This window comes from Cheilinus undulatus, linkage group 7 (assembly GCF_018320785.1).
Source record: "Cheilinus undulatus linkage group 7, ASM1832078v1, whole genome shotgun sequence".
NCBI classification, from domain to species: domain Eukaryota; kingdom Metazoa; phylum Chordata; class Actinopteri; order Labriformes; family Labridae; genus Cheilinus; species Cheilinus undulatus.
Window position 1 is genome coordinate 24,607,562 of NC_054871.1, and position 25,497 is coordinate 24,633,058.

General features: G+C 40.8%; 1 protein-coding gene across 10 annotated transcripts in view; it reads left to right on the forward strand.

The window, feature by feature from the left end:
• The window catches only part of adgrl2a (adhesion G protein-coupled receptor L2a), a 113,729-nt gene extending 88,495 nt beyond the window's left edge, over nt 1–25,234 (forward strand). The window contains exons 8-24 of one of the 10 annotated variants that reach the window (XM_041791188.1): nt 129–314; nt 872–910; nt 2,792–2,975; nt 3,683–3,805; nt 4,199–4,404; nt 5,060–5,233; nt 9,079–9,288; nt 10,031–10,251; nt 10,834–10,900; nt 14,716–14,807; nt 17,702–17,870; nt 18,068–18,196; nt 18,828–18,924; nt 20,595–20,723; nt 21,338–21,355; nt 22,527–22,565; nt 23,181–23,297. In XM_041791188.1, coding sequence (XP_041647122.1) covers nt 129–314; nt 872–910; nt 2,792–2,975; nt 3,683–3,805; nt 4,199–4,404; nt 5,060–5,233; nt 9,079–9,288; nt 10,031–10,251; nt 10,834–10,900; nt 14,716–14,807; nt 17,702–17,870; nt 18,068–18,196; nt 18,828–18,924; nt 20,595–20,723; nt 21,338–21,355; nt 22,527–22,564 — 2,082 coding nt within the window. In that variant the 3' untranslated portion in view covers nt 22,565; nt 23,181–23,297. Of the gene's footprint in view, nt 1–128; nt 315–871; nt 911–2,791; nt 2,976–3,682; nt 3,806–4,198; nt 4,405–5,059; nt 5,234–9,078; nt 9,289–10,030; nt 10,252–10,833; nt 10,901–14,715; nt 14,808–17,701; nt 17,871–18,067; nt 18,197–18,827; nt 18,925–20,594; nt 20,724–21,337; nt 21,356–22,526; nt 22,580–23,180 lie in introns of all 10 variants that reach the window. The other 9 variants (XM_041791182.1, XM_041791189.1, XM_041791183.1 and 6 more) reach the window with 9 other exon arrangements.
• The last annotated feature ends 263 nt before the right edge of the window (nt 25,235–25,497 follow it).

Consider the following 25,497-nt stretch of genomic DNA (forward strand, 5'->3'; position numbering starts at 1 on the left):
CCTTTTTCAATTCTGGCATTTCAAGGACTTACTCAAGTGTGGTTTGGAGTCAGAAACAGTGCTGTAAAGAACCTTCCAAGTCTGTCTTCTTGCATTCTTGTGATCATTATTCACTTTCTCCCCTGCAGATCCGCAGCGGTGAAAATGCAGCTAACTTGGCCAACGAGTTGGCTAAGCACACCAAAGGACCCATCTTTGCTGGGGACGTCAGCTCCTCTGTGCGCCTGATGGAGCAGCTGGTGGACATCCTGGATGCTCAGCTGCAGGAGCTCAGACCCAGCGAGAAGGATTCTGCAGGCCGGAGCTTCAACAAGGTAACCACATCCATCTGAGAAAAAAAGGCAAAAAAATAAATAATTCAGATGCAAAAAACTGCTGCATTTGAACTACAGTGGTGTAGAATTTTTGATTTTCTCTGAAAAGTTAACACTTTCAGAAGACAAAACAGCACTCCCCCCAAATAATGCATTTGTTTTTTGCAGTATTTGTTTTTGTCACTTTCTCTTTCTTTTCAAGTTCAGGAATACTGCGAGACAGAAAACAAAGGCAGTGATTTCTCGCTCAAGCATGTAGCAGAGATCTATATTTGTACTTTTGTTGAGTTTGCCATTATTTGTTTCTGCCAAGTGTGATACTCCTACATCATGTTTGGAGGCTTTGAGAGGAAAAATACAGCACATTGTATCATTTTATACAGCACCTGACTCCCTAACCTCCAGGTTGAATCAGTCATTCAGCAGTTAGTTTGCAAATCAACCCCGTATTCAGCGTCTTATTTAAAAGAAAAAAACCTTTTCTCAAGCTCATGAACTTTTGCAAATCACGTGTGTCTATTTTTTATGTCTTCTTTTTCTTTTCTAATTAAAAAAAGCTTCAAAAGAGAGAAAGGACATGCAGGGCATACATGAAGGTACTGGAGCAATGCGTCTGCCCACTCTGCTTGCTGCCATCCCTTCCTCTATCGTTGTGCTACTGTAATGTTCCAGCTCAAGTTCAGCAGCATGTACCCTCTGCACTGTCATCTACTCCCTCTCTCCTCCCTGCCTCCTGCCTTTTTTCTTTCAGTAAATTGCATTAAACACAACTCAGCTGTACACCAAGAACCTTCCAAAACCCCCTATAATTAATGAGTTTGTTTCTGTTCATGGGTTTATGTATCTGTTTTTTATGTCCTATTGAAGTGTTGGCATTGATGGTTTTTTTGTTTTTTTCTGTTTTTTCTATTGTATGTTTTCTAAGTGTTTGCTCGAGATTGCACGTCTGGCTGTGTAACAGCAGTACTCAAACATCCTGTTTAAATCCCTCTCATTATTCATTTGCTGAAGCTATTCCTGTTTTGTTGTTTTTTTCTACTTTTATGAGAGATCCATTCAGCTTAAAACACTCCTAGTTGTTGCACCAAACAGTTCAGTTGGGATTTAATCAAATCCTTGTCCCCCATTGTATTTTTCACTGTAAAAATTCTTGCTCATGTTTTGCAGCAGTGAGGCTTTAGGTCACAGAAGTCCTTTATTTCAAAAATCAAAGGTGCAGTTCATCCATCCTTTCTAGTTAATAGGGTTAGCCAATTAAAAATACATCTGTCCCCTTTTACATTGCTCAGTCCAAGTCCCCTTTTTCTTCAATGCAATGTTCATTATTTTGACTGTTTATATCCATCAACTATTAATGGGTATCATTGTCCTCTACCTGCCTCCAAAGTCATCCCCTTCATCGAGATCTCTCCCTCGGGATGGCATTATATTGGATCAAACTATAATTAGCCAGTTAATGGCCTTGAGTTTTAAAAAGAGTATCAAGGAAAACAGTCAAGAATACAAATTGGTGTTCGAGCTAACAAAAATATTCATATTTGGATGTAGGAGTTACAACAGTTTTGGGAAGGTACCATCAGGGTAAAAACATCATTTATTTGGCTAATGACAGTGTTAGAGGATCCTGGACAGATATCATTGAGTCAGCAATAGCTGGCATCTGCCATAGTTGACACAATATCACTAAAGCTACCCCCCACCCTCTCCTCCTGCTGTCGCCGCAGCCATTGATTACCTGATTAGGCACATTGAATTGATTATTTTCTGAGGAAAAGGCAGATTTGCCTGGATCCTACGCCCAATTAATCCACAGTCTGCCCTGAGCTGTTCAGAGAGTATGACAGTGGAAAAATGTTTGTGTGAAGGATACTGTGCAGTTAAACTATAGTTTAGTCCTGCACAAATTCCCTGGTCTTTCTCAGGGGTTTTTTGGGTTACATTATAATGTCTTAGTTTAAACCAAAGTGGTTGCTCTGAAGTAGAAGAAAAAGAAAGATTATTCTGAATACTAAAGTTTGCAAGTACACAATTTGAATAGAGGACAACTTTTAGTACTATTTGCAGACCATGTTTTAATATCCTCCTATCAGACAGACCTGATAGGCTCAATAGACTTTGACCCTTAGCGTCCATCCTGATGCAGTGTCCTTGAAACGGAAACTGAATCTGCATCATCCCCGGTGGTTCTTTCTTCCCTCTGCAGTTTCATGATCAATACAGATGCAAAAGTAATATATTCTTAAGTCGGTCAATGTGTGTACTTATTGATCCATTCAATGAAAAGAAAATGTCCTTTTGCCTTCATTTTTTTTCATCATGCTTATTATAACATTTTCAGGTTTGATGCGTAAGCTTATCATTTCATTTGTGTAATTCAAGTGTTTGCATGTCACTGTTGATCTTTACAAGCGCACTCTTTTCCTCAGTTAATGAAGTTACTTTGTTTCTCTTTGTTTTTGTGCATCTGCTTCTTTAAGGCCATTGTGGACACAGTAGATAACCTTCTACGTCCAGAGGCCTTGAAGTCCTGGCAGGACATGAACAGCACTGAGCAAACACACGCAGCCACCATGTTACTGGATACTCTGGAGGAAGGGGCCTTTGTCCTTGCCGACAACCTCATGGAACCAGCCATTGTCAAAGTTCCTGCAGACAATATAAGTAAGTAAAAGTAGAGTTTAGTTTGTGGTAAGCTTCTGCCAAGTGTTCTCGATTGATGCTGCCTCTCTTAATTTGATTGCTTTCAATTCATTGAGAGAGGAACTTGTGCGATAGTAAAACAAGGCCAGCACATAAAAAGTGCTTTGTTTTCATAATAAGCATTTAAACCTCGGGGGGAACGGAAAAACAACGCATATTAGGTTTAACGAGTCGCTTACTGACAAAGTGATGAATATCAGACAATTAAATAGACTGGATTCTCTGATTGCGCTCGCTTAGTTTATAAATGTATGCGTCTAGACCTTGTAACTCTATACGTTAATGTGAACATTAGCCTGCTGTGCAGTCAGAAAAAGTACATTGCTTATTCCAGCCTCCTCCTCCTAATAAGCAAGTTTTTTCCTTAGGGTTTACTGTATTGCTTTATTCATATTAGTAAGTCTCACTAGGATAAAATGATTACTTTGTGATTGATGCTTTATTGTGCAGCTCACTGTCACAGAGATGGTGTTTTTTTGTCACTGGTACTTCCTCTGGTCTGTGCCAACATCCCAGTTTCTGTCAAAATGTCAGGGACAAAGCTGCAGCATCAATATTTTCTCTCTTTCATTTTTCTGCCATTGCTTCGAAGTCCAGCAATCTGAAATGACCCTTATCTCATCCACTTGTCCCTCCATCCCTTTTTTTAACCTCTCTTTATCTGGCAGTCCTGGATGTGTACGTTCTCAGCACCGACGGTCAGGTCCAGGATTTTAAATTTCCACAATCCAGCAAGGATGGTATCTCAATCCAGCTGTCGGCAAACACTGTTAAGCTCAACAGTCGGAACGGTAAGCTCCATTAAACATCCCAAACAACAGAAAAAAATGAAACTATGTCAAGACTGAACACTGAAGTACTTATTTCATGCATGAAAAAGTAGGAAATGTAGCCGTGTGCTTTTGACATTTGTTCCAACTTTTACAACTGTGACAAATGAAATGAATAAGAAAACAAGAAAGGAGTTTAATTTAAAAAACAGAAATATTGGTATATTTAGAGTCAACTTTCAGTTGTTTTCTGTATCGAACTCTTAAATAATCTTTTACTTATTTGGGCCCTTCCTTATTTTAATTTCTAAAAATGTTAACATTGAAAAGACTGAGCTATATATATTTCATATACTTCATGCATGTCTCCTATAAGATTGATTTTTTCTCTCATCCTCTGCTTTCTCTTCTCAGGGGTTGCCAAGCTGGTTTTTGTGCTCTACAAAAACCTGGGCCAGTTCCTCGGCACGGAAAACGCCACCATCAAGATGGCCAACGAGGCTTACGGACGCAACGTGTCAGTGTCCGTCAATTCTGACATCATCGCTGCCTCCATCAACAAAGAGTCCAGCCGTGTGTTCATTAACGACCCGGTGATTTTTACCCTGAAGCACATTGATGTGAGTATCCCCTGCTGGAGCAAATGGAGATGTCATATTAAAGAACACCAGGAGGGAACCTCAGGAGCAGACACAGATCTGCTGTGTGAATTGTAAATGCCTGGCTCGGTCAGTCTGCAGTTTATTTAAGTCATTGAACATCGAATTAAAGGAGTCTTTAGAACCTAAGTGAATTCTTAATGAAAACTAATTCTTTAATCAACATTTGGATATAAATGATACCCATTTTCTTTTATAGAGGGGGAAATTAACTCCTAGATTAGCCGTACAATCTAGGATGAAATTACTGGAGCGCCAATTATCTTTCGTCTTTTAAAGTTGTCACTAGAGTTCCCAAAGGGCCGCGCGTGACTCCATTCTTTATCAGAGAAATTGTGCAATTCTAAAGACATGCCGTCAAACAATTATGCCTCTCTCTGTTATTAAGGCCTCGTACACGCAGACTATGCTTCGGTTGATTTGGCAAGCATGTGCCAAATGAGATACAACATATGAATTGCTTCATAAGAGCTGTGAAGTGAAAAATCCTCATCCATATCAGCACCGAGAAATACTTTGTATGAGTAGGGGGTAAATGGCCTCTGTGTTCTACATGTACTTCAATTTCAGGCAGTCAATTATTTGTACACTTAACCATATCTCTTGTTATCTGCAGATGGAGCGCTACTTCAACCCCAATTGCTCCTTCTGGAATTACTCGGAAAGGAGTATGATGGGCTACTGGTCCACCCAAGGTTGCAAACTCCTGGACTCCAACAAAACACACACCACCTGCTCCTGCAGCCACCTCACTAACTTCGCCATCCTGATGGCACACAGAGAAATCACAGTATGCCATTTTATCTATTATTTCCAGCTTTTAGTGCATTCTTTTATTCTCAACTGTAGTATTTTAATGCTATTGTGCTGTTTAATGAGCAAACCACAAACACTATTGTTTCTTAAGGAGCATTCTCAGCAGATTACAGTAATCACAGTAAGCTTCAGAGGCGAAATTGTAAAGTCATTCTACTGTTTTCTTCATGAGCTGTTTAATTCAGCTAAATTCTATTTGACATGCATCATACTCTCAAGTAACTCAAGCCATTTTCTACAATACACAAAGCCCTTACAATGAAGTCCAAAGGAGACCCAGATTTTTTTTTCTAATTAATTAAAGTAATTTTCTACAGCTCAGTTGGTGTAACAACTTTGCCTCCTTCTTTAAGAAACAGTTAAATGAGACCCTTCATCACAAGTACTGACGTCAACATTAATATAACTGACAATTTTTGAAGAGAAATAGGAGAAAGTATACGGTATTTCTCTTGAGGAAAATAGGAGTAAAGTCAGAATAAAACAGACATAATTTTGTTTAAGGAGAGTTATTTCATCCCCCTGTTTAACCTTTATTTAACCAGGAATATTTCCATAGAGATACAAAAATCTCTTTTGCATGGAAGTCCTGGCCAAGACGGCAGCATACTAAGTTCCATATATATGACAAAAATTGAAAATAACAAGTTTACATCAACTAGCCGGCATTTTTCAGTAGCAAAGCATGTGCACACAATGGTCAAATGTTCCGTAATTCTAATTTAAATTTCTTAAACCAGTACAATGCTCAAGATGACCATGTAACTCAGACCAAGATGACGTAGCAAAAACCTTAAAGCTATTTTACCAAAGACAGAGCCAGTTTGAGGAATCTCATACATTATGAATCCATGAGTTTAAAGAATTATTTACCATTTCTCTATCCTTCTATTGTACGAGGAAGACTAACTTTCTCATGAAAACACGATGATGGGTGTGAAAACCCGGATGAGTGACAAATCACAAGACGGCGATTAGATTATGCCATATCTAGGGTCTAAGGGATCCTCTCCCAGGAAATTTTTGGGTGCCAACACTTTATTTCTTCTATTGTAGTTTATTTTTATTTTCCAATTTGTCATTAAAGTAAAGGGACACAATCATTTTAACATCCTTTACTTTATGCATGCGTGTAATATTTCACATTCTAGCAAGAATAGAGTTTCATCATTCACACGGTGGTCTGATGATGTCTGAAAGGGGAACCTTAAGATTACAGGAATATGGTCTATTTTTTAAAAGCATGTTCACTTTTAATTTTTGCACATTTTTGTTTGTGAATTCATCCACCATAAAAATCTGACCTTTAGGACATCCACTGACATGGAGAACACATTTTAAGGGATAAAGCTGCTTCTGTGACCTGTTGAAACCATAGACTATAAAAAGAATTGGACAAACCCCGTGTGATGTCAGTCGCCTTCTTACAATAGGTGGACTCAAGCGGCTCTTGAATCCAACCTAACAGCCTGCCCACTAAGTGCGACTTCCTGTCAGCCTGCTAGATAGCATTCTAGTTGACAGAAACGGAGTCTCTGCCTGCCGAGCTATCTGTCAATCAAATGAGACGCGCCAATCAGCTTTCATCCTAAATATAAGCCAAACGAACGTGGTACAAAAAAATTCACCCCCTGTACAATGGGAGCACAAAAAGGCACTAGCTAATGAGACATGTTTGGTGTTTTGAACCAGGCTGTAAACTAGTTTATTCCTAGTATCAAAACCGGCTGTTTAACATGTGTCCAGACGGGACTTCTGGTGTTCCTGCAGCCAGCCTCAAGTGGACACTCGGGGTATAGCAATTTTTTGCACTTTCTCATTGATTTCATTTTTCAGGACCGGCGGTTGCCGCTTGGTTGAAACCTGACTATATGATGATGAACTTTGACCTATTTAGTCTCAGCCAATGTCTGTAGCAAAAGGCTGATTCTATTTAATTGGTGTCAATTTATTATCAATATAAGTCTTATGAAATTATTTGGGATGCTGAAGCTTTTTGAAAAATGCGCTGTAATCAAGACGTCAGTGCGCTGAGTTTTAAATAATTTATAATTAAATGTATGACGTGTGCTCGCGGAAGGAAGAGAGAGAGGGAGAGAGAGAGGGAAAGCCCCAAACAGGACTTGAATCGTGACACCTGACGGTGTTCTGTGAAACTGTCTGGCCAATAAACCAGAAGTTTATGAAATTCCTTAAAGTCTGAAGACACAAACTGAGCACTGTCTCACTACAGCGAGTCATGCAGGCAAGATCAACTCGGAGATCTGCGTAGGTTCACCGGTGCAGGCATAGTGCAATATCTGCCAGCTGCAGGCAGTGACTGTGTAAAAACGCAGGATGCGTGCCTGTAAGCATCACTGCATCAACTTCTCTTCCTTTGTGATTTTCACGCCTCGTATCATGCATGTTACGTTATAGTAACAGCAAAAACAAGTACATTGTACAACACAAATAGCCGTCCGTGTGAAACACAGCTCGCCGGGCAACATATGGCGCGATGTCCAGGCTACAGTACGGGCGTATATGGATACAGCACTGATTCAAGCGAAGCCTCGAGGCAGATAATTTGCCTCGAGGAATTTTTTGATTCGAATCCCCCAAATAATTTGAGGAATCGATTCAGCCCTGAAACAGTATTTGCTTTGGTAGAAGCAGTTTCTTTGTAGGACAATCAATATGTTGACTAATAGATTTTCTTCTAGCAAAAGTCAAGCTGTTTATATGTTTGAACACAATCACCTCATGGTTTAACATAAAAAAATCTGAACATCATCTTGAACTTGTGACTGTAGATCTTCGGCTCATCATTTTGGTTTTGTTGGCAGTAATTGAGAGTCTTTAGTCACAGAGGTTTCTCTGGACAACATTAAAGGTTACCTTTAGTTTATTTGCTGCATTTTCTAAGGAAGACGACAATGTATAAATGACTGTATCAGCGGCATAAAAATGAAACTTTTTGTCAGTAATGTTCATACTAGGACTGTCAAGATTAATTGCATTAATGGCTGCTATCCACAGTTAGTGCACTAAATATTTTTAAAGTGATTAATCCCATGTTTTATTGTCCGTTTTAGCACACTTTGTTTGAGCCACTGCAGCATCTCCCTACAGTCAATGTGATGTAAAATAAGTCCACCACTGCTCCTTAAAGTCACTTCACTTTAAAAACTCACAGGCAGCTCAGTGGATAAGTCAGAAGTCATTGATACCTTGTGATTTCAAATTTCTACCTTTTTTACTGCCTGCTTATTTTCTTTTCTATCCATAACAAGTTCTTTCTTATGTGGTTAAGTTTGTGTCATAATGTTCAATCTATCTATAAAAGAAAGGTTGTGATAGCAGAAAAATCCAGAATGAAACAAAACAATTTTCAAATGCAATTAACTACAGAAATCCTAAGATTAATTGCAATAAAAATTTTTACTATATTGACAGCCTTAGTTCATACATCACTTTTTTGTATAGATAATTAATAAAATCGGACCCAGTATGGACCCTTGTGGGACATCATTCTGAACATTAAAAAACTATATAACAAACCCTCAACTTTAACATATTGCCTTGTACCACTTAAATAATTTGCAAACCATTTTAGTGCTGTTGAGGAAAATCCAATATTAGCCCAAATCTAAAAAAATAGATCATCTTGTTGTGCGTAATCGCTTAAGCAACTACAACTGAGTTACGAGATATCAGAGAGTTCACACAAGTTAGGGCATAAATATTTAAGATGCTCATTAGAGTAAAAATAAAAAGCATGTTTGCTCCTTTTCTCAGATATTGTTTTGTAAACTGGCATTTATACTTCATGTCGTTCAGGTAAAGGACAGAGTGCACGTTCTGCTTCTGACTGTCATCACCCGTGTCGGGATTGTCGTGTCCCTCGTCTGCCTCACCATCAGCATCTTCACCTTCTGCTTCTTCCGAGGCCTGCAGAGCGATCGCAACACCATCCACAAGAACCTGTGCATCAATCTCTTTATCGCAGAGTTAATATTCCTAATTGGTATCGATATGACCAAACCCTGGGTAAGTCTGAACAATTTCACTTTATTGATTCAGTTTTGATTTATTCCCTCTCGCTTTATCTCCGCTAACCCCCAAAAACAAAACAAAAGACCCTTTCAGAGTAAAATGGATGAGACTTTAAGCTTTGTTTGTTTCTAACCTTCTCTGCTTGTCCCTGACATGACATGAGTGGGACAGCACCATTAATATAGATTACTAAGGGGCTGTGTCTTCCGCTTGACAGCTCTTTTTCCCCTTTTTCACTTAAAGCCACTGTTGCCATGGTGAAGTCAGCATCTGTACCTTTTTTTCTTCCATTTTTTCACCTACATTCTCCCTCCAATCTCCTGAAGCACAAAAACAATTTTCTGCATACAGCTGGGAATCAAAGCTGAGCTGTATGATTAAATCTGCTCTAACCTTACAATATGAATGTCATTTAAATTTCTACTGTGCTGATGGAAACTTAAACCTTGCGTAGTCAGAACCCGTGTGATGAATGAATATTCATTACCATTTTTTCAGCACTTCCACCTATGTGTGATCAGCAGAATGACTAACGCAGTAGCAGTGAAATGTGTCTTTTCATTGCATTTTAATCAAAGATTATTATGTGTGATATGTCATTTTCAATTTAGAAAGAGCTGGAGAGATGCCTCTTGTCATGTTGAAATCAATGTTGGACCCAAAGTTAATAAAAAGAGGAAAGAAACTATCCCTTTTGCAGATACTGTAGTTGTTTTTTGTGTTTTTTCTCTCTCAGATTGGGTGTGCCATCATCGCAGGGATCCTTCACTTCTTCTTCCTGGCGTCCTTCTCCTGGATGTGTCTCGAAGGCGTCCAGCTGTACCTCATGCTTGTAGAGGTTTTTGAGAGTGAATACTCAAGGAAAAAGTACTACTACGTGTCTGGTTACCTCTTCCCTGCCATCGTGGTCGCCGTCTCCGCAGCCATCGACTACAGCAGCTACGGGACGGAGAAAGCGTGAGTGCTGCTTTCTGAACAAGTCCTTGGAAATGCAGAACGGACACACTGGATTGTACAGTGTGTTTGCTTACCTGCTGTGTCTGTATGTGGCAGCTTTTGAAAAGAAATCTACTTATCATTTCTGCCAGCGCCTTTTGTGTCTCTCCGGAGACCAGCACCAAAACATTTGAGCTCCTTTTGCCTGAGTTGGACAGCTGTTCAATTTTTTATGTCATTTGAAAGTGGCTGTCAGACTCAACACTGTGGTTTCAGGGGGCACAGCTACATTAATGCCTTTCTGCTTAAAGACCCTCCTGTGACCTCTTGTTTGTAAATGCTCTCTTAAAGAGGAGAGCACTGTGCAGAAAAAGCCTTTTACATAGATTAATGGCCAGATCTCAGCTAAGAGCAAGCCATCAAGAGGGGCTACGTGGGGTCTTCTCACTGTGTTGTTGAGCTGAATTAATGTTCAACCTGTGAAATGATTGTTAGAGTGAAATATTAACAAGAATTTGTACTGACAAATGGACAGATGTGTGATTATTCCCTCTTAGTATTAGTAGTGCTGCTCCCTAAGCTGAAGTGTGTCTTTTGTCACAGGTGCTGGCTCAGTGTGGACAATCACTTCATATGGAGTTTTATAGGACCTGTCACCTTTATCATCATGGTAAGCCGTTTTATTTTTCTTTGAATACTGAGAGCAGTGGAGTGAGGCAGGGACTGAGAGGCAGAGATGAAAGAGATGAAGGAGGGAGATAAAGGAAGCGTGATGGTTGAACTGAAGGAAGAGTCAGAAGGATTTTTTTGCACCTCGGTGATGACAGGTTAATTTTGCACCAAAGACAGATTTTGAAGAATTCAACACTTCTCTCTGCCTCTCACCTGCTGACAAGGATCAGGATGTGATAGTGTACCTTAACCCCGTGTTCACACAACTCCCTTAAAATGCCACTTTGCGGACATCACTGAATGCCCTTCAAGTTTTAATGATAAAGAACCTGACAAAAGCTTAAAAAGCTCTAAGGTGTGCTAACGAAACACAGTAAGAAAGCACTGTAACATTTCACATATCCCTTTTCCCACCTCTGCATCTACTTCCTTGTGTGTTTGTCTGCCTTTATTAAACAGCAGATGACACCAGTGGGGAGCAGAAGAAAAGCAAAGGCACCTCTCTGTTTGGTCAAGGACCGTCAGGGTGAAGGACATATAGGATATCATAATGACATATGTCCCATTGAGGCATGCAATTATTTACTGGTCATGACATTATTATCTCCCGCTCCATCAGAGAGGCTCAGAAGAATGAGACCTTTGGGAGTCTTGCCCCTCATGCGCAAAAAAACGAAGAAAAAAAGAGAAAGAAATAGCAGGTGGTATTTCTCAGATATATCCTCTCAGCCTAGCACACCAGGTATTGCTTTGCCCTCATGCACACCGAGAGATGAGGGAGCTCTGCAAACTTGTCTAGCTGCTGTGCAGGAGGAGGACGGGTGGTGTTTGTTCAGCCCTGTGTTCATTATCAGGCATAATGGTTGGTACTGTATCTACAGATGCAGTGACCTCTGCTGAACATCAAAGTGACACTGAAAATATACAGGAGAGAGAAGGGGCACCCATGTCAAATTCCAGCAAGCCATTTGCAGAGCACCAGGAGCTTTCAAAGTAAAGATATAGCTGAGCTCTTTGTCTGTGTGGTAACAGAATAAATAAAAGACGAATCCGCTCGCTGGGCTGCATTTCACAGTTATCACAAAGAGAGACATAGCCACTCCATGTCACGTTTAAAAAATGGAGGAAGGCGCACACAGAAACCTGTGTAGGATTGAAACACCTTTGAGTAAATGTTGCATCGCTTGTTTCTTTCTCGTTTTCACTCTTTTGTTTGTTTGTTTTTTTGCTCACCATTCGCCTTGGATGTGTGAGCTTATAATTGAGGACAAAGCTAACATTGTATTAAAACAAACACACATTTCTCCCTGTCTCAGCAAATGCTCTGTCAGCCACACAGGAATATGTTTCCTCTCCCTAAATTGGGCCCTCATTGTTTTCCAATCACAGCGTTGCTTCTGTTATGATTTACATGAAAAATGTGTCTACAGTGGAAATGATGATCGGGATCCCGGCGGTGATGACCGCAGAAATAGAATCATGACCCTGTGAGGAGCTAATGTATTGTAGCAGAGCTAATGTGTGACAGGAATGAGGTTCTGCAGCACTGGTTCAGGCAGTGCACACAGCTCCTCTGATTCCGTGCAACAATTGACTCAAAAAGACAAAGTACTGTGGAAAGGGGCATCTCAGGGGAGCATGCAGGAGCAAGGTTTGTCTACACCATCCGTGACCCTGGTTTCTCTACAAATTGGCTGTGTCCTTGTCAATGAGGGAGAGAGAGGGAGAAAAGGCACATGTGCAAGAGAAAAGGAGAGAAAACATAGCTGCCTTGGCTCATGTCTGCATCCCCACCCGCCACCCAAACTATGTTTGTGCCAGCTAACATTGGTTTAACCAAGGGTGGTCATGCTTTCTTCCCATCATTTTGTATTTTTCTTTTTCTTTTCTTGCTCTCCTTGTTTTCTCTTCTTCTCCTGGCAGATTCAGGCTCTAAACAAAGAGAAAAATAAAAAGCTGGTGGAAACATTTAGATCCATGTTCTTGAGCTGAGGTTGCCCTGTCTCTGGGCACAGGGGGTATTAGCTCCATGAAAGGGGGGACATGGAAGTAATGAGTGGTGGGGGGAAGCCATTAGTATGCTTGAGATAGCTTCAACACAAGGCCTCTTGGATCATGACACGTCGCAAGCAGTTCTTATCATCTGGACAGCTCCATCTGCACCTTTAATATTTTATCCCCCGCAGTTCATTTGGAGTTCAGTGTGTACACACACAGTCCACTTCAGAAAAAGCTTTCTCCTCAGTCCCAGCATGCCGAGGTGCTTCTGCATGGCTTGCACTGATGATTCAGAGACAGAGTGAAGGATAGAAGGCAAGACAGCACTGCTCTGGCAAAGGGGGGATCCCCCCAGGAAGGCCTGCGAAAGCATGTAGGTGGGGGTGGGAACATGTGCCGTGCTGCTAGGTTGCTTTAAAGTACTGAGTCCCTCTCCTCTGTCTCATTGGATCCATGTCACCACTCCAGGCTGTGTGAAAGGCGTTTTGAAAAGTCCTCGCCTCCCCCTCCCCCACTGTCTGACTCATGCAGGCGACTGATAGAAATAATGGCTGATAACGGCGAAACAAAACATAGTTTTGGTGCGGTCTGTGATATAAAAGAAGATTTTTTTTTTTCATTCTCTTTTACTGTCGGGGTTATTGTGCACGGCTCCACGAGTTGATTGCATGTGGAGGGGTGATGTATTGATCACAGGCAGCCTTTTGATAGTAGCATGCACCAGAACACAGAGAATTTCTGTTTAAGAGTGAATGTCTGTGGTCTGAGTCCGGCTCTAAAAGGTCATTCATTTATTTCATGCTCTCATGCTGGCTATGTGTCGCCTTTTTCTGCTTGACGGTATTTTGTCGCTCTAAAGACAGCATAACACTAAGAATTCACTGAAACACTCACCTGAAAAAGAAAAACCTTTGTTATTACAAAAGTGCTTATTTTTATGTTTTTTTGTAAATATATTGGTCTGCTGTATTTCTATCTCTGTGATCCTTTGACTCACACCACTGGTGGTGCACATTTAAATGTTTATATCTTAGAGCCTCCTCGACATCATTCACACATGCCTGGCTCACAGTCTGCTTCCTCTGCTGTGAGTGCATGTACATGCTGCGTCAGGGACTAGTTTGCCCCAGAATAAATGTTTTTTTGAAGTAAATTATTTGAAGCGGGCTCCCTGCTTGCCCATCCAGTCTTTGTGTCTCTAAATCACGCTATTGATTTTCAAGGTACCGAATACACATGCTGAGAAACACAGCACATAGTATCCTTGTCTCAACCTGATATGTGTTGGTGGCTCCCTCAAGATTTAATACATTAAAACAGGCAACCAAACACAACCTCGCCCTCTCTGCTTCCCTGTTTCTCTTTTCATCTGTCCACACAGAGAAATCGAACAAAATATACCATGTTTCCTCCAGTCTTTTGTAGCTGCTTCTACCTTATAATGTTTCACTATGTGCATAAAATGATATGCAGTTGTTTCCCACAACAAGACGCTCTCTATTTCTCCTTCAGACTGTCGCTGTGTGCCTGTTTCTTCCCTTTTCCTTTTTTTTTTCTTTCTCTGATGGATTTTAATGCATTTCCATGCTCTTATTGATATAGAATGACACTAAATTTGGCGCCAGTCGGACCGTCTGAGTCGGGCTGGAGTGATAGATGTTTATTGGATTAGTCTATGGACATGCAGAGATTTGAAGGCTCTCCTCTTTTAATACTTACAGGCAAATTAACAGTTTTTTTCTCTCTCTCCATGTCTGCTGTAGCATGAGTCGTACATCTTCATGTATTAACACAGCCATTATTCTGTTTTGACAGCTCAATCTCATCTTCCTGGTCATCACAATGTACAAAATGGTGAAGCACTCCACCACCCTGAAACCAGACTCCAGCCGCCTAGAGAATATAAAGTAAGTACAGGGTTGTATGCTGAACCCCAGATTCTCCTGCTAATCAGTATGATAACACTGGGGCTGTAGGAAAACTAAGACTCTTTTTTTATACTTAACCATTTTTCATGGAAAAAACATCACACTTCTACCTTCAAACAAAATTTCATTGGTGGACTAACAAGAGACAAAATAATAGGACAAATCAGAGTATGTTCCCGTTTTTGTCTTTGCCTATGACATTATTCAGATCATATTACTCTTTTTATGATTTTGACACCAGAGTTTTCATATGTGGCTTTGCTTTTCAACAACTTTTGGCATGACTTTGCAGTCACGATGACTTTGCAGACTTCATGAGTCGTCTTGTGCGTCCTTTGTTGTTTCGCCACCAGCCACAGAATTGCTCTGGCATGACACACATCACTCTCAGGCAGGGACCTCGTATGCGCTGTTTGCTCTGCAAGGGTGGGGTAACAGAGTAACAGCTACCATGTGTGTTTGCTGCTGGAACATGTCAAACCTCTTTTTAAAGATCCCAGTGTCAAATCCCAGAAAAGGAAAGAAAATTCCTTTTCTGACCACCACCCTCACCACCAACCCTCCTGATTAAGGCTTTCTGTGTTGCCTCAACATTTATAACATGTTTTGCTGTGAAGGAAAGCAATGTTTGCTGAAACACTGACACTTTTCTTTTTTGCACTACTGTAAAGTAATATTTATTGTCGTTCACTGCTGACTGTATTTCAAGGCCCTCTCTCATTTAAGATTATTTGGTTTTGTTGCTTACAGCCCTGTGTGTTTGCACCAACATGTGACACATTGTCATCTTCCACCACTCTGTGTCAGAGCAGTGGTGTTGCTATTTTCATCTGGTGTTTATTTTTCATTTTTCCTTAATGATTGTGTGCAACATTAGGGCAGTGTGGTGAAACTGCAATCAGGAAGAACAGCCAGAAAAAGTATTTTTAGACTCCTTGGTTTATTTGAGATAGACTACTCCCTTATCAAGGAAACCACAACACAACACAGAGACCCACCATGGTGACACTTTGATCAGTGTGTATTTTTCTGCAGAAATACATTGTGTATTAAAAGCTGTTTTCTTGTGGTGCCCAAGTCTGGTCTGAATTTCAGTGTCACTGCATGTTGCATGTGAAACCAAAGTTAACGCACAGCCTCTCCTTTCCTCTGTCCTCTGCTGTCCCTGTTCTCCTCTCTCTTTTTTTGCGATCCGCACCAGTAATTATCGCGTGTGTGATGGCTACTATAATACAGATTTGCCGGGGTAAGCTTTTTTACCGCACAACTCATACAGTTTTTCCCACACAACACCACCACCCACGCATACAGTAGCATAAATGCTAATTCAACAACAGCCAATGTGCTTGCACCAAATGCTTTTCACAGGATTTTGTGATTGGATCATCAACAGCACAAAACACACTCAATTCTCACTTCTTGTTGGAGCCTTAATTTTATTGCCTCTTATTATTTTCCGTTGGATCAAAGTTGAAGATATCTCTCTCAAATGCAGACTAACCCACGCTGTGATGCGCTCTGATCTAATTGTGTCTCTCTTTTCCTGCTTATCATGCTCTCTAGCTATGAAGATAATAAACGGTTTATCAAGTAAGGACATGTTGCCCCCCAGAAGCCTCCTCTTGAGCTCCTAGTTTATTCTTCTCTCCACTTTTATTCTTTCTTTCTTTTTCTGTCTTTTTCTGGTTTCATCATTTCCCACAAAACAACAGATTCAGAGCTACTAATCCATCATCTTTGTGCTTGTTCACTTTCCCCACGTCATCTGATCATCCAGTGTTGGTGTTGTTGCCATTGCCATTGTTGTTGTGGTGTGTTTGAGCATTGAACTGTGACAGCTGCTGGTGTCTGAAGGCTCCACAGGACCTTCACACATAAGGTGGCAAACCTTGTTTTGTTTCCTTGAAGTCTTTCCACATTTGACTAAAATATCTAGTTCTGATAATACACTGGCAAGATAAATATTTAGAATACGATTGAGCTTTTAAGCTTGTTTAACATGCTGTTCTTTCTGATTATTCATGTTTGTAAAGACTTAATTTTTCCCATTTTATGGCAGGGGCTATGCTCAAGTTTTAAATGGTAGGGCTTTAACCCCTATGACTTTTGGCCTCGCCTTCAAACCAAGCCATGCTGATTTACTTTTCCATCACTGGTTTGGCCTCACTGGGCTACACCAAGCCATGCCCAGAATGGTCCTTCTCTGAAGCAGGGACCAAGCATGCCCACCCTGCCTCCAAGCACACCGTCACATTCAGGGAGGCCACACAGACGTGTTTAAAAGGACATTTCAGTATTTTGGAAGTTGAGTCTTTTGAGGTACCTAGCAGTTGTAATGCATTAGTCTCGAGGGATTTCAGTGAACATTGCTCCTTTAAGTTGGACTCACTTAAAGAAGTGAGTCCTACTTAAAGGACTCAAAGAAGCAACTGCTGCACAAAAAACTTTGAAACACCTGCCGTATTACCTATAAAAGAAAAAGTTGGAAGTAGAAACAATGGCCAGCTCTTTAACAAAGCAATGTTTGCTGAAGAGCAACTTTTTAACGTTATTGACACAAAACGCTGCATCATCAGCTCTAGATGCGTCCTCAAATGGGTAGCTTGGTTGTGCTTGAAAAGCAAATCCCCTACCGTGCTAGCTGCCATGCCGAGTCAAGCCAAGTGGAGCCAAGCGGCTCAATGTAATGGAAAAGCCCCATGGGACTCTGTTTGGGTTGTAGACAAGGGATAGTGGGGAAAGGGGTCATAAGGAAAGCATAGTTGTTTTTTATTTTTCTGCAGTTTTTTCCATTGTGATGATGTGGCCTAATACTCCTAGATAACTATGCTAATTTGTTCTGTTCTGTATGTTTGTCTGTCTCTGTCCTTTAGGTCCTGGGTCATGGGCGCTTTTGCTTTACTGTTTTTGCTGGGTCTAACGTGGTCCTTCGGTCTCTTCTTCATCAATGAAGCCTCGATTGTCATGGCATACCTCTTCACTATATTCAACACCTTCCAAGGAATGTTTATCTTCATCTTCCACTGCCTTCTTCAGAAAAAAGTTAGTTTCTTGTGACTTTTTTCCCTTTCAAGGTGAAATGCTCCTGAATGTGAATAGACCTTGGCATGGGCATGAGGAATTCACAGTGTGCTACACCCTGATATAAAGAGCAAACACTGCTTGCTTCGAGGTTTTTTTCTCTAACTCATATGTAAAGTCAACAATGTATGTAAACACTCGACTGTTTGCTTTTACAGGTCCGCAAAGAGTACAGCAAGTGCTTCCGCCACACGTACTGCTGCGGTGGGCTGCCAACTGAGAGCTCACACGGCTCTGCAAAGACTTCGACCACACGCACCAGCGCACGCTACTCTTCGGGTACACAGGTAGACCAGCAGACCCATGGAGTGTCAAAACATGTACACTCAGCTACGTTTTACAGCTCATTCATAATGTTTTTCACCCTAGATATACTAAAAAAGCTCAAAGACATTAACATTTTAGCTTTACAGGTAGTTCAAGAGACACAAACATTCTGCCACATTTTACAAGCAGCATCTTCTGTACTGCATGAGCACCTCTCTGCTGTTATGCCCCCTTTAGCACTGCTTTTATCTTTTTCCCACTAACGTCATGTGCATGGGAAATAGTCCTTTGCTTTTTAAAAAGCATTGCTAGCACATTTTACTATGGGAGAAAGCCAAAATTGAAAGAAAGTCACATTAGCAATTAAAGGCTAATAATCCAGAGAACCCCTCTGGATGTGATTTTAAAGAAACAGTCCTATCATACGCTAACCTTCAGATGTTACGGAGGTACTTGTGAGATGAAGTCATTCAAAAGTTACCTCACACAGAGACAGGGAGCATTAGCTTTGTTCCAGCCTCACTGCTTTCTAGTAGGAATGTGAGGAGTGATAAATTCAGCTGTAAGCACACAGAAAATAAATGAGAGTGGATGTGAAAGGTGAGCGGGCTTGTTTAAAGTCCTAATGACTGTCCCTTGTTGACCTGACAGAGTCGTATCAGGAGAATGTGGAATGACACCGTAAGAAAGCAATCTGAGTCCTCCTTTATCTCAGGTGACATCAACAGCACCTCTACCCTTAACCAAGGTCAGTTCACACCTCGTTTCTCTCACACCTATGCACACATTTCATCATCCAGCTAAAAATATACCTTTGATGAGCTCACATGGCCAAAGAAGATCTCACTCTGGTGATCAGAACAGATGCCTTCAGCTCTAAAAGACATAGTAGGACAGCTAAGAAAAGTGATGGGGGATTTAGGCCTTTAGTCTGGTTTCTCTATTCTGCCAGTTGAGGATTACAAAAATCCATCCTCAAATACTGTGTGCTGTCATCCTGGTCGGTAACGTCACTCTCAAATTGGGGCAAGGCTAGAAGAACGTTTCTCTTTTTTTCCCTTCTTTAAGTGCTGCCTGTCCTAAGTTCATACCCAAGCTCAGGGGAAACATAGACAAAACTAAAAACGGGAAAAAAGTTTATTTTTGGAAAATCTTAACACGCAGAGAGGCCATTTGTTGCCTGGCATATAAGGTGACCTTTGTTACTTTACAGCAGGATTTGTGAGGGAGGGAGCAGAAAAAAACGCTGTCATTTATTATTTAGCTTGAGCACAAATATGATGATGAGAAGATGATGTTCAACTCTAGCTGACCCGGAGTGCTTAGTGTGTTGTTAGGCTTTCTGCTGCAGCTGAAATGGCTCTCCAAGCATGCAAGGGAAAAGAGGGTTTACAGCGAGGTAGTTTAACTTCACTCATGCCTGTCCTTACCGCTCTATGCCTCCTCTTTTCTTATTTTTTATTTTTTTGCTTTCACTACCTACAAAATTAAACATCACACCTTAGGCTTTAAGGGACATTTTGACTCACTGAAGCATTTGTAACAATACAGATGAGTTGCTTTTTTTTTAAACTGTTTCCTGAAGATGTTAATGCAGAGGTTAGATATTGATCACTCCGGGGTGTAGCGGCCTAGTTACCCTGTGGAGTCAGTGCACTAAAGGAGGGCTCTATCTCCTGGAAGCACTTCCCTGTCATTAAAAACATCCCTGGAGACCTCCCAACATGACAGATGGCATTTAACACAGGTGATAAATGGCAGTGGAAATGCCTCAGATCCTTAAAACACACCCCAAGCTGGGGAGGAGGTCTGGAAAGAAACAGACAAATTTGAATCTAAATAAAGATTTTGATAGCAGGACTTGGAGGGATTCAGCTCTCTGTATTAGGGGTGGTTTTATACTTGGACCTTTTTCAAAAACTCAAGCCCTTTCCCATTCAGAAATACTCAGAATGCTATAATTGACAAATAATGTTGCCCAAAATGAAAGGGACTAATGAGTCATGCATTCACTGGTGACAGGTTTTCATTATGAGCTAAGATGCTTAAAAAAGATGTTTAAAAATAAACAGGTTCTAAATAATCTGCATACCCCAAAATAAAAGAATTTGAAGACTGGAAAGCTGTAACCTTAAGCTTTTAATGAGAGGAAGGCCAGGAGTTGGGTAGAAAAAAAACATTTTTGGCATATCAGCAGTGGCTTTTTCTGCCTTACTCTGGGTTACATCTCAGACTTTGTTCTTCTTTTTTTTAACCCTGAAAACAAACACCCAAGTTTCAGATTTTGACTGGCATCCTAAATGTCATGACATGTCTCAAAAATAACCAAACTTGCTGAAAATGTCCATTTCTTCTCTTCATCTAACTTTCATCAACTGTTTACAAACTTATCTCCTTCTTTCTGTCTTGCTACTCCAGGAATGACTGGGAACTATCTGCTAACAAATCCTCTTCTTCGACCACAAGGCACTAACAACCCTTATAACACCTTACTGGCTGAGACAGTCGTATGTAATACCCCCACGGCTCCAGTGTTTAACTCGCCAGGTGTGCTTACTTAATTCTTTCGCTTGAATTTCCTATTTTCTTTCTTTGTGTCTTTACTTGAGCTTAAAACGGTCCATAAAAGCGAGATGTTCTGCGGTATCACCTTTCCCTCTGAATCATTGTGCCCTGTAGGCTTGATACAGTACAGACTGTGCATGTGTGTGATAAATGCAGACATTCTCTTGTAGGACTGAGATGTTTGTGGCTGGTCTCGATCCACCCACAGTGCTCTCATGTTTCTCTTATCCAAACTGTGCACAGGATATAATGATTAAGATGGGAAAGAGATACTACATCTCCTGCTTAGAGATAATGTAAACATCAGTGTAGAGTTGAATCTTTAGTATAAACAGAAAGATTATTAAGATTTATGATCTGAATCTGAATTTATGAGCTTTTTTGTGTGTTTTCTGTTGAACCACAAACAGAATCTATGTTACTTAAATCAGATCAGCCATTTGCAACCTTAACAATAATTTTTATTTTAATAAATATCAGATACATAGAAACATTTTTTCTGTCTTGATTGCACATGGCATTTAAGCATATTATGTGGGCTGAAGCTAAAAGGCATCTTTGTGATGATTTGTGCTTTTCCCCTGTGCTTCCTCTAGTGACCTACAGAGAGACAAGTATGGGAGTAAAACTTAACTTTGCCTATCAAATGTAAATTTTTTTCAGCATGCTTATTAAAAAAAACAACCGAAACCCCCTCCGGCACAATCACTGGTTTACTTTAGGCCATTAACACACACTCAGTGAGCAAGTGGTTCACAAAATTATCAGCCTAAATTCTCCTCATATCTGATGAGAAATGAGACGTCCTGAATCATTTAAAATAATCTTCAGGATTTGACAGCTTTAACACAACTCTGCTTCTCTCTCTTTGGCTTAATTTGTGATTTAAACGACCCCCAAAATGTGTTGCTTCTTTTCTGGCAGAAAGGAACACTTATCAGAGTTTTTTTCTTTTCTTTTCTTTTCTTTTTATCCTAAAAATGTCGTCCTGCTGTGGCTTTCAGCACACTCAGTTCCTAGTAATATTCCCCTCACACCTCTCTGGACACAATTTGCCTCTAAGCAGGCGTAAACACATGGATGTCATGGCAGCAGCTATAACCTCTATTTAATTTTTTGTCAAAGTTCTTGTCATTTCCCCCCCATTCCCAAAAGTCTTGTACAAATAGACTTTATAACCTGCCTGCAAAGATCACATTGACTCCCTTTTGTGTCTGACAAAGACAGCGTTTCTGTAGAATCTCCCATAAGTCTTAATCCTCATTTTTTACCTTTGTTGTTCTACCAGGAGGCATGTTAGCTTTAACAGATCACATTTTTCCTTTATCTGCTCTCTCAATCATTGTATAACTAACATTTATCCCTGTTTGCTGCTGGTTTTCCATGACCTCCATGCTTAGAGAAATTCCTAACATGACTGCGTCTGACCTGTGCAGCGGCTGTGTTATTCTTCAGCTGTACTGCTAGCGATCGGGGTCTCGCTGGGAACTGTCATTGTGACGGATGCCAAGTCCTGGGCTGCAGGCTAGCTCTGACCTTTGCCAGCTTTGGGTACACAAGCTGCCCGCTAATGGACAGAAAGTGTACCAACAAAAACAAACAAAAAACTGACAAAAAAGGAGCCTTTGGAATTTATTTGTAAAAGTAAAAGCTATTAATGCTTGTTTGTTTCATTTGCTGAACCCTTGCTCTTGCTAAGTTGCAGACTTTTACTTTGTGTTTTGTTCTTTTGAGTGATTTTTCTTCATGTTACAATAAATCATTTTACTTTCTTTTGTACATCAGCTGCTCTTAGACCAGATAGCCTGAGCAGACAGACATGATGTGAGTTGTCTAAAGTGAGTCTTTTCACCTGCTGTGTGTGGTGATGGTGGAGTGCTGCTTGTGGGCTCCCCTTGTAGTGAGAACAAAGATGGCTGTCCCATGTTGATACATGACTACTTTCCCTTTCTGTCCGTGTCATCTTTTACCATCTCTGTCCTTTTTTCTTTCCCTCGGCACATACAACCCTATTAGTTGCTAGACAAACCTGTAAGTGTTGTAGCTTGCCCGTTTGTGGCCTCATATCTGTGAACATCTACTCTTGCCTGGTGTGTTGTGATGGTGTTTACCGTTTCAGTGCATTTTTAATGTTGTTTGGGATTCTTTTCATTGCTTTGTCACTTTTGTGGCATACTAAAAAGCACAATGCTTTGCTTCTTTATAAGAAAGGGAAAGTCCAAATGTATACATGAGAAAGTAAAATGATTTCTGATTGCAATGATGCATGCAGAAAAAATGTATGTTGAGGATTGTGCCTAACTAACAGACCGACGGCATGGCCTAATCTGACTTCTATGTGAAAGTGCATCCTGAACAGCATTAAAGCTCTGTTTCTTTATTAAATAGCCATCAGTTTTGACTAATGTAAACTCCCCTCACGTGTTCCTCTCTTTGCAGGGCACTCACTGAACAATGCGGTGAGGGATACAAGTGCAATGGATACACTACCGCTAAATGGTAACTTTAACAATAGCTACTCTCTTCGCAACGGGGACTTTGGCGACAGTGTGCAGGTCGTAGACTGTGGCCTCAGTCTGGACGATGCTGCCTTTGAGAAAATGATCATCTCTGAGTTAGTACACAACAACCTGCGTGCCTGTAACAAAAGTCACCAACAGCAACAGCAGCAGCACCCCAGTTTACATCATCCACCCCACCACCAGCAGCACCCGCAGTACCACCATCATCACCACGCGGAGCGGGCTCCGCCCAAGGTGACAGTGGTGGGAGGCAGCAGCAGCGAAGACGATGCTATCGTCACAGACGCTTCATCTTTGGTGCACGTTGGTGACACAGTGGGCCTTGAGCTGCACCACCAGCAGGAGCTGGAGGCGCCGCTCATCCCCCAGCGGACTCACTCGCTTCTGTATGCACCCCAGAAGAAGGTGAGGACCGATGGGGGAGTAGAAACCTTTGTCAGCCAGCTGACACCCACCAACCCCGACGACAGTCTGCAGTCCCCAAACAGAGACTCTTTGTACACTAGTATGCCTAATCTGAGGGACTCTCCGTTGCCCGAGAGCAGCCCTGACGTGGTGGAGGACCTTTCCCCCTCCAAGAGGAGCGAGAATGAGGACGTTTACTACAAAAGCATGCCTAATTTAGGATCAGGCCATCAACTGCAGGCCTATTACCAGATAGGCAGAGGGAGCAGTGATGGTTACATTATTCCTATCACCACAGAGGGCTGTGTCCCTGAGGGTGATGTACGGGAAGGACAGATGCAGCTAGTGACAAGCCTTTAAATGTATTTAAACAATCCCCAAACATCTTCCTGCCCTTTTTGCAGCCCTGACCTCTTTGAGGACACACGAGTGCAGGGAGGTAAAGTGTTTTGTTTTATTTTTGAAGAGATCCTAGAGCCTCATCTTACACACTCGTCATCTACAAACCCTCCTCCAGCTGCATCGCCATCTCCTTTTCCCCAAACAAGCCACTCTTTTTCCTTCCCTCCAGACTTGGTGCACAGCAATGGCAGTGCAAAGATTCAATGAGACTGTACATAAAATGCAGAGTTGAATTTTAAGAGACAAGCCAACTATGTATTAAATGTGCTGCTGCTGTTGAATTATTGAGAAAAATTTAAGGTACAAAATTTTTTAAAAGATTAAAAAAAATATTACTGGCTACATCAGATCAGCAATTTTCCCAGTGAAAAGGTTGTACATACACTCCCCAACATCCTCGTTGAAGCCTGTTTTTTTTTTCTTTTTTTAATTTGTTCTTTTTAATTGTAAACAAATCAAACGCCTCCTGGGCCAGGACGTGGACTTTGTTTGTAAAATGTTCCTTATCAGACTGTTAGAGAAGGAATATGAGGTCCTGTTTGTCCAGAGTCGCCCTCCATCACCATGAAGTTTGGATTGTATAACCACTAGCAATCAAGCCCCTGGCCTTATATTTTCTCAACTGTACATTGAACTGTTGTCAAGGAAAATGGCTCAAATATATATTTTGTTGTATTGCTAGTGTAAAATTAAAAAAATCATGGGAAACCGTAAATATGAAGAAACCTTTTAATTGAAAGTTTAAAGTTTGAGAGACTATTGTGTAGAAGTTGCACATATGTTATACAGTGTGTTTATGGTTCCAACTCTTCATCATGGTAGTATGTTTGAGCTTACGAAAAAGAAAGGAGGATTCAGCCGATAACAAAGATGCATTATCACTTTTTCCACTTGTGAACAGTGTTTTTTTGCTTAATGAGTTCCATTATACAGCCCATTAAAATATGTCTATTTGATTTTGCCAAAGTATCATTACTTTAGTAGAATGGGAATGAAAACCCCCAGCTGAAATTATTTATGCATTGCACAGTTTTTATGTGTAATTCTGAATGGCATAGACGGTCATAGCAGAGCGATGGGGGAGCGTACAGTTTCTATCATAAATGTAGTTCTTCCACCTGAGTTTGGACATTTTTATTTATTAAAATCTTTCCAAAAAATGAATGGGAAATGTGTGAATATTTTCCAGCACTGGTATACATGCTGTACTGTAGCTCATGTTTTCTATGTAAACATGTTACCAAGGGGCTCATCACTTAAGACTGATGTAAAGTTCAACACTTGTTTAACAAATAAAATAAATGTGAGATTTTTTGTCAAATGCCAGTTGCTTTTCAATGCTTTGTGTTTTTGGTACTACAAATTATTTTGCTATGGACATAAGACACTTTTGACTCAGGTTATAAGTAAGTCCCGAGCACCTTGAG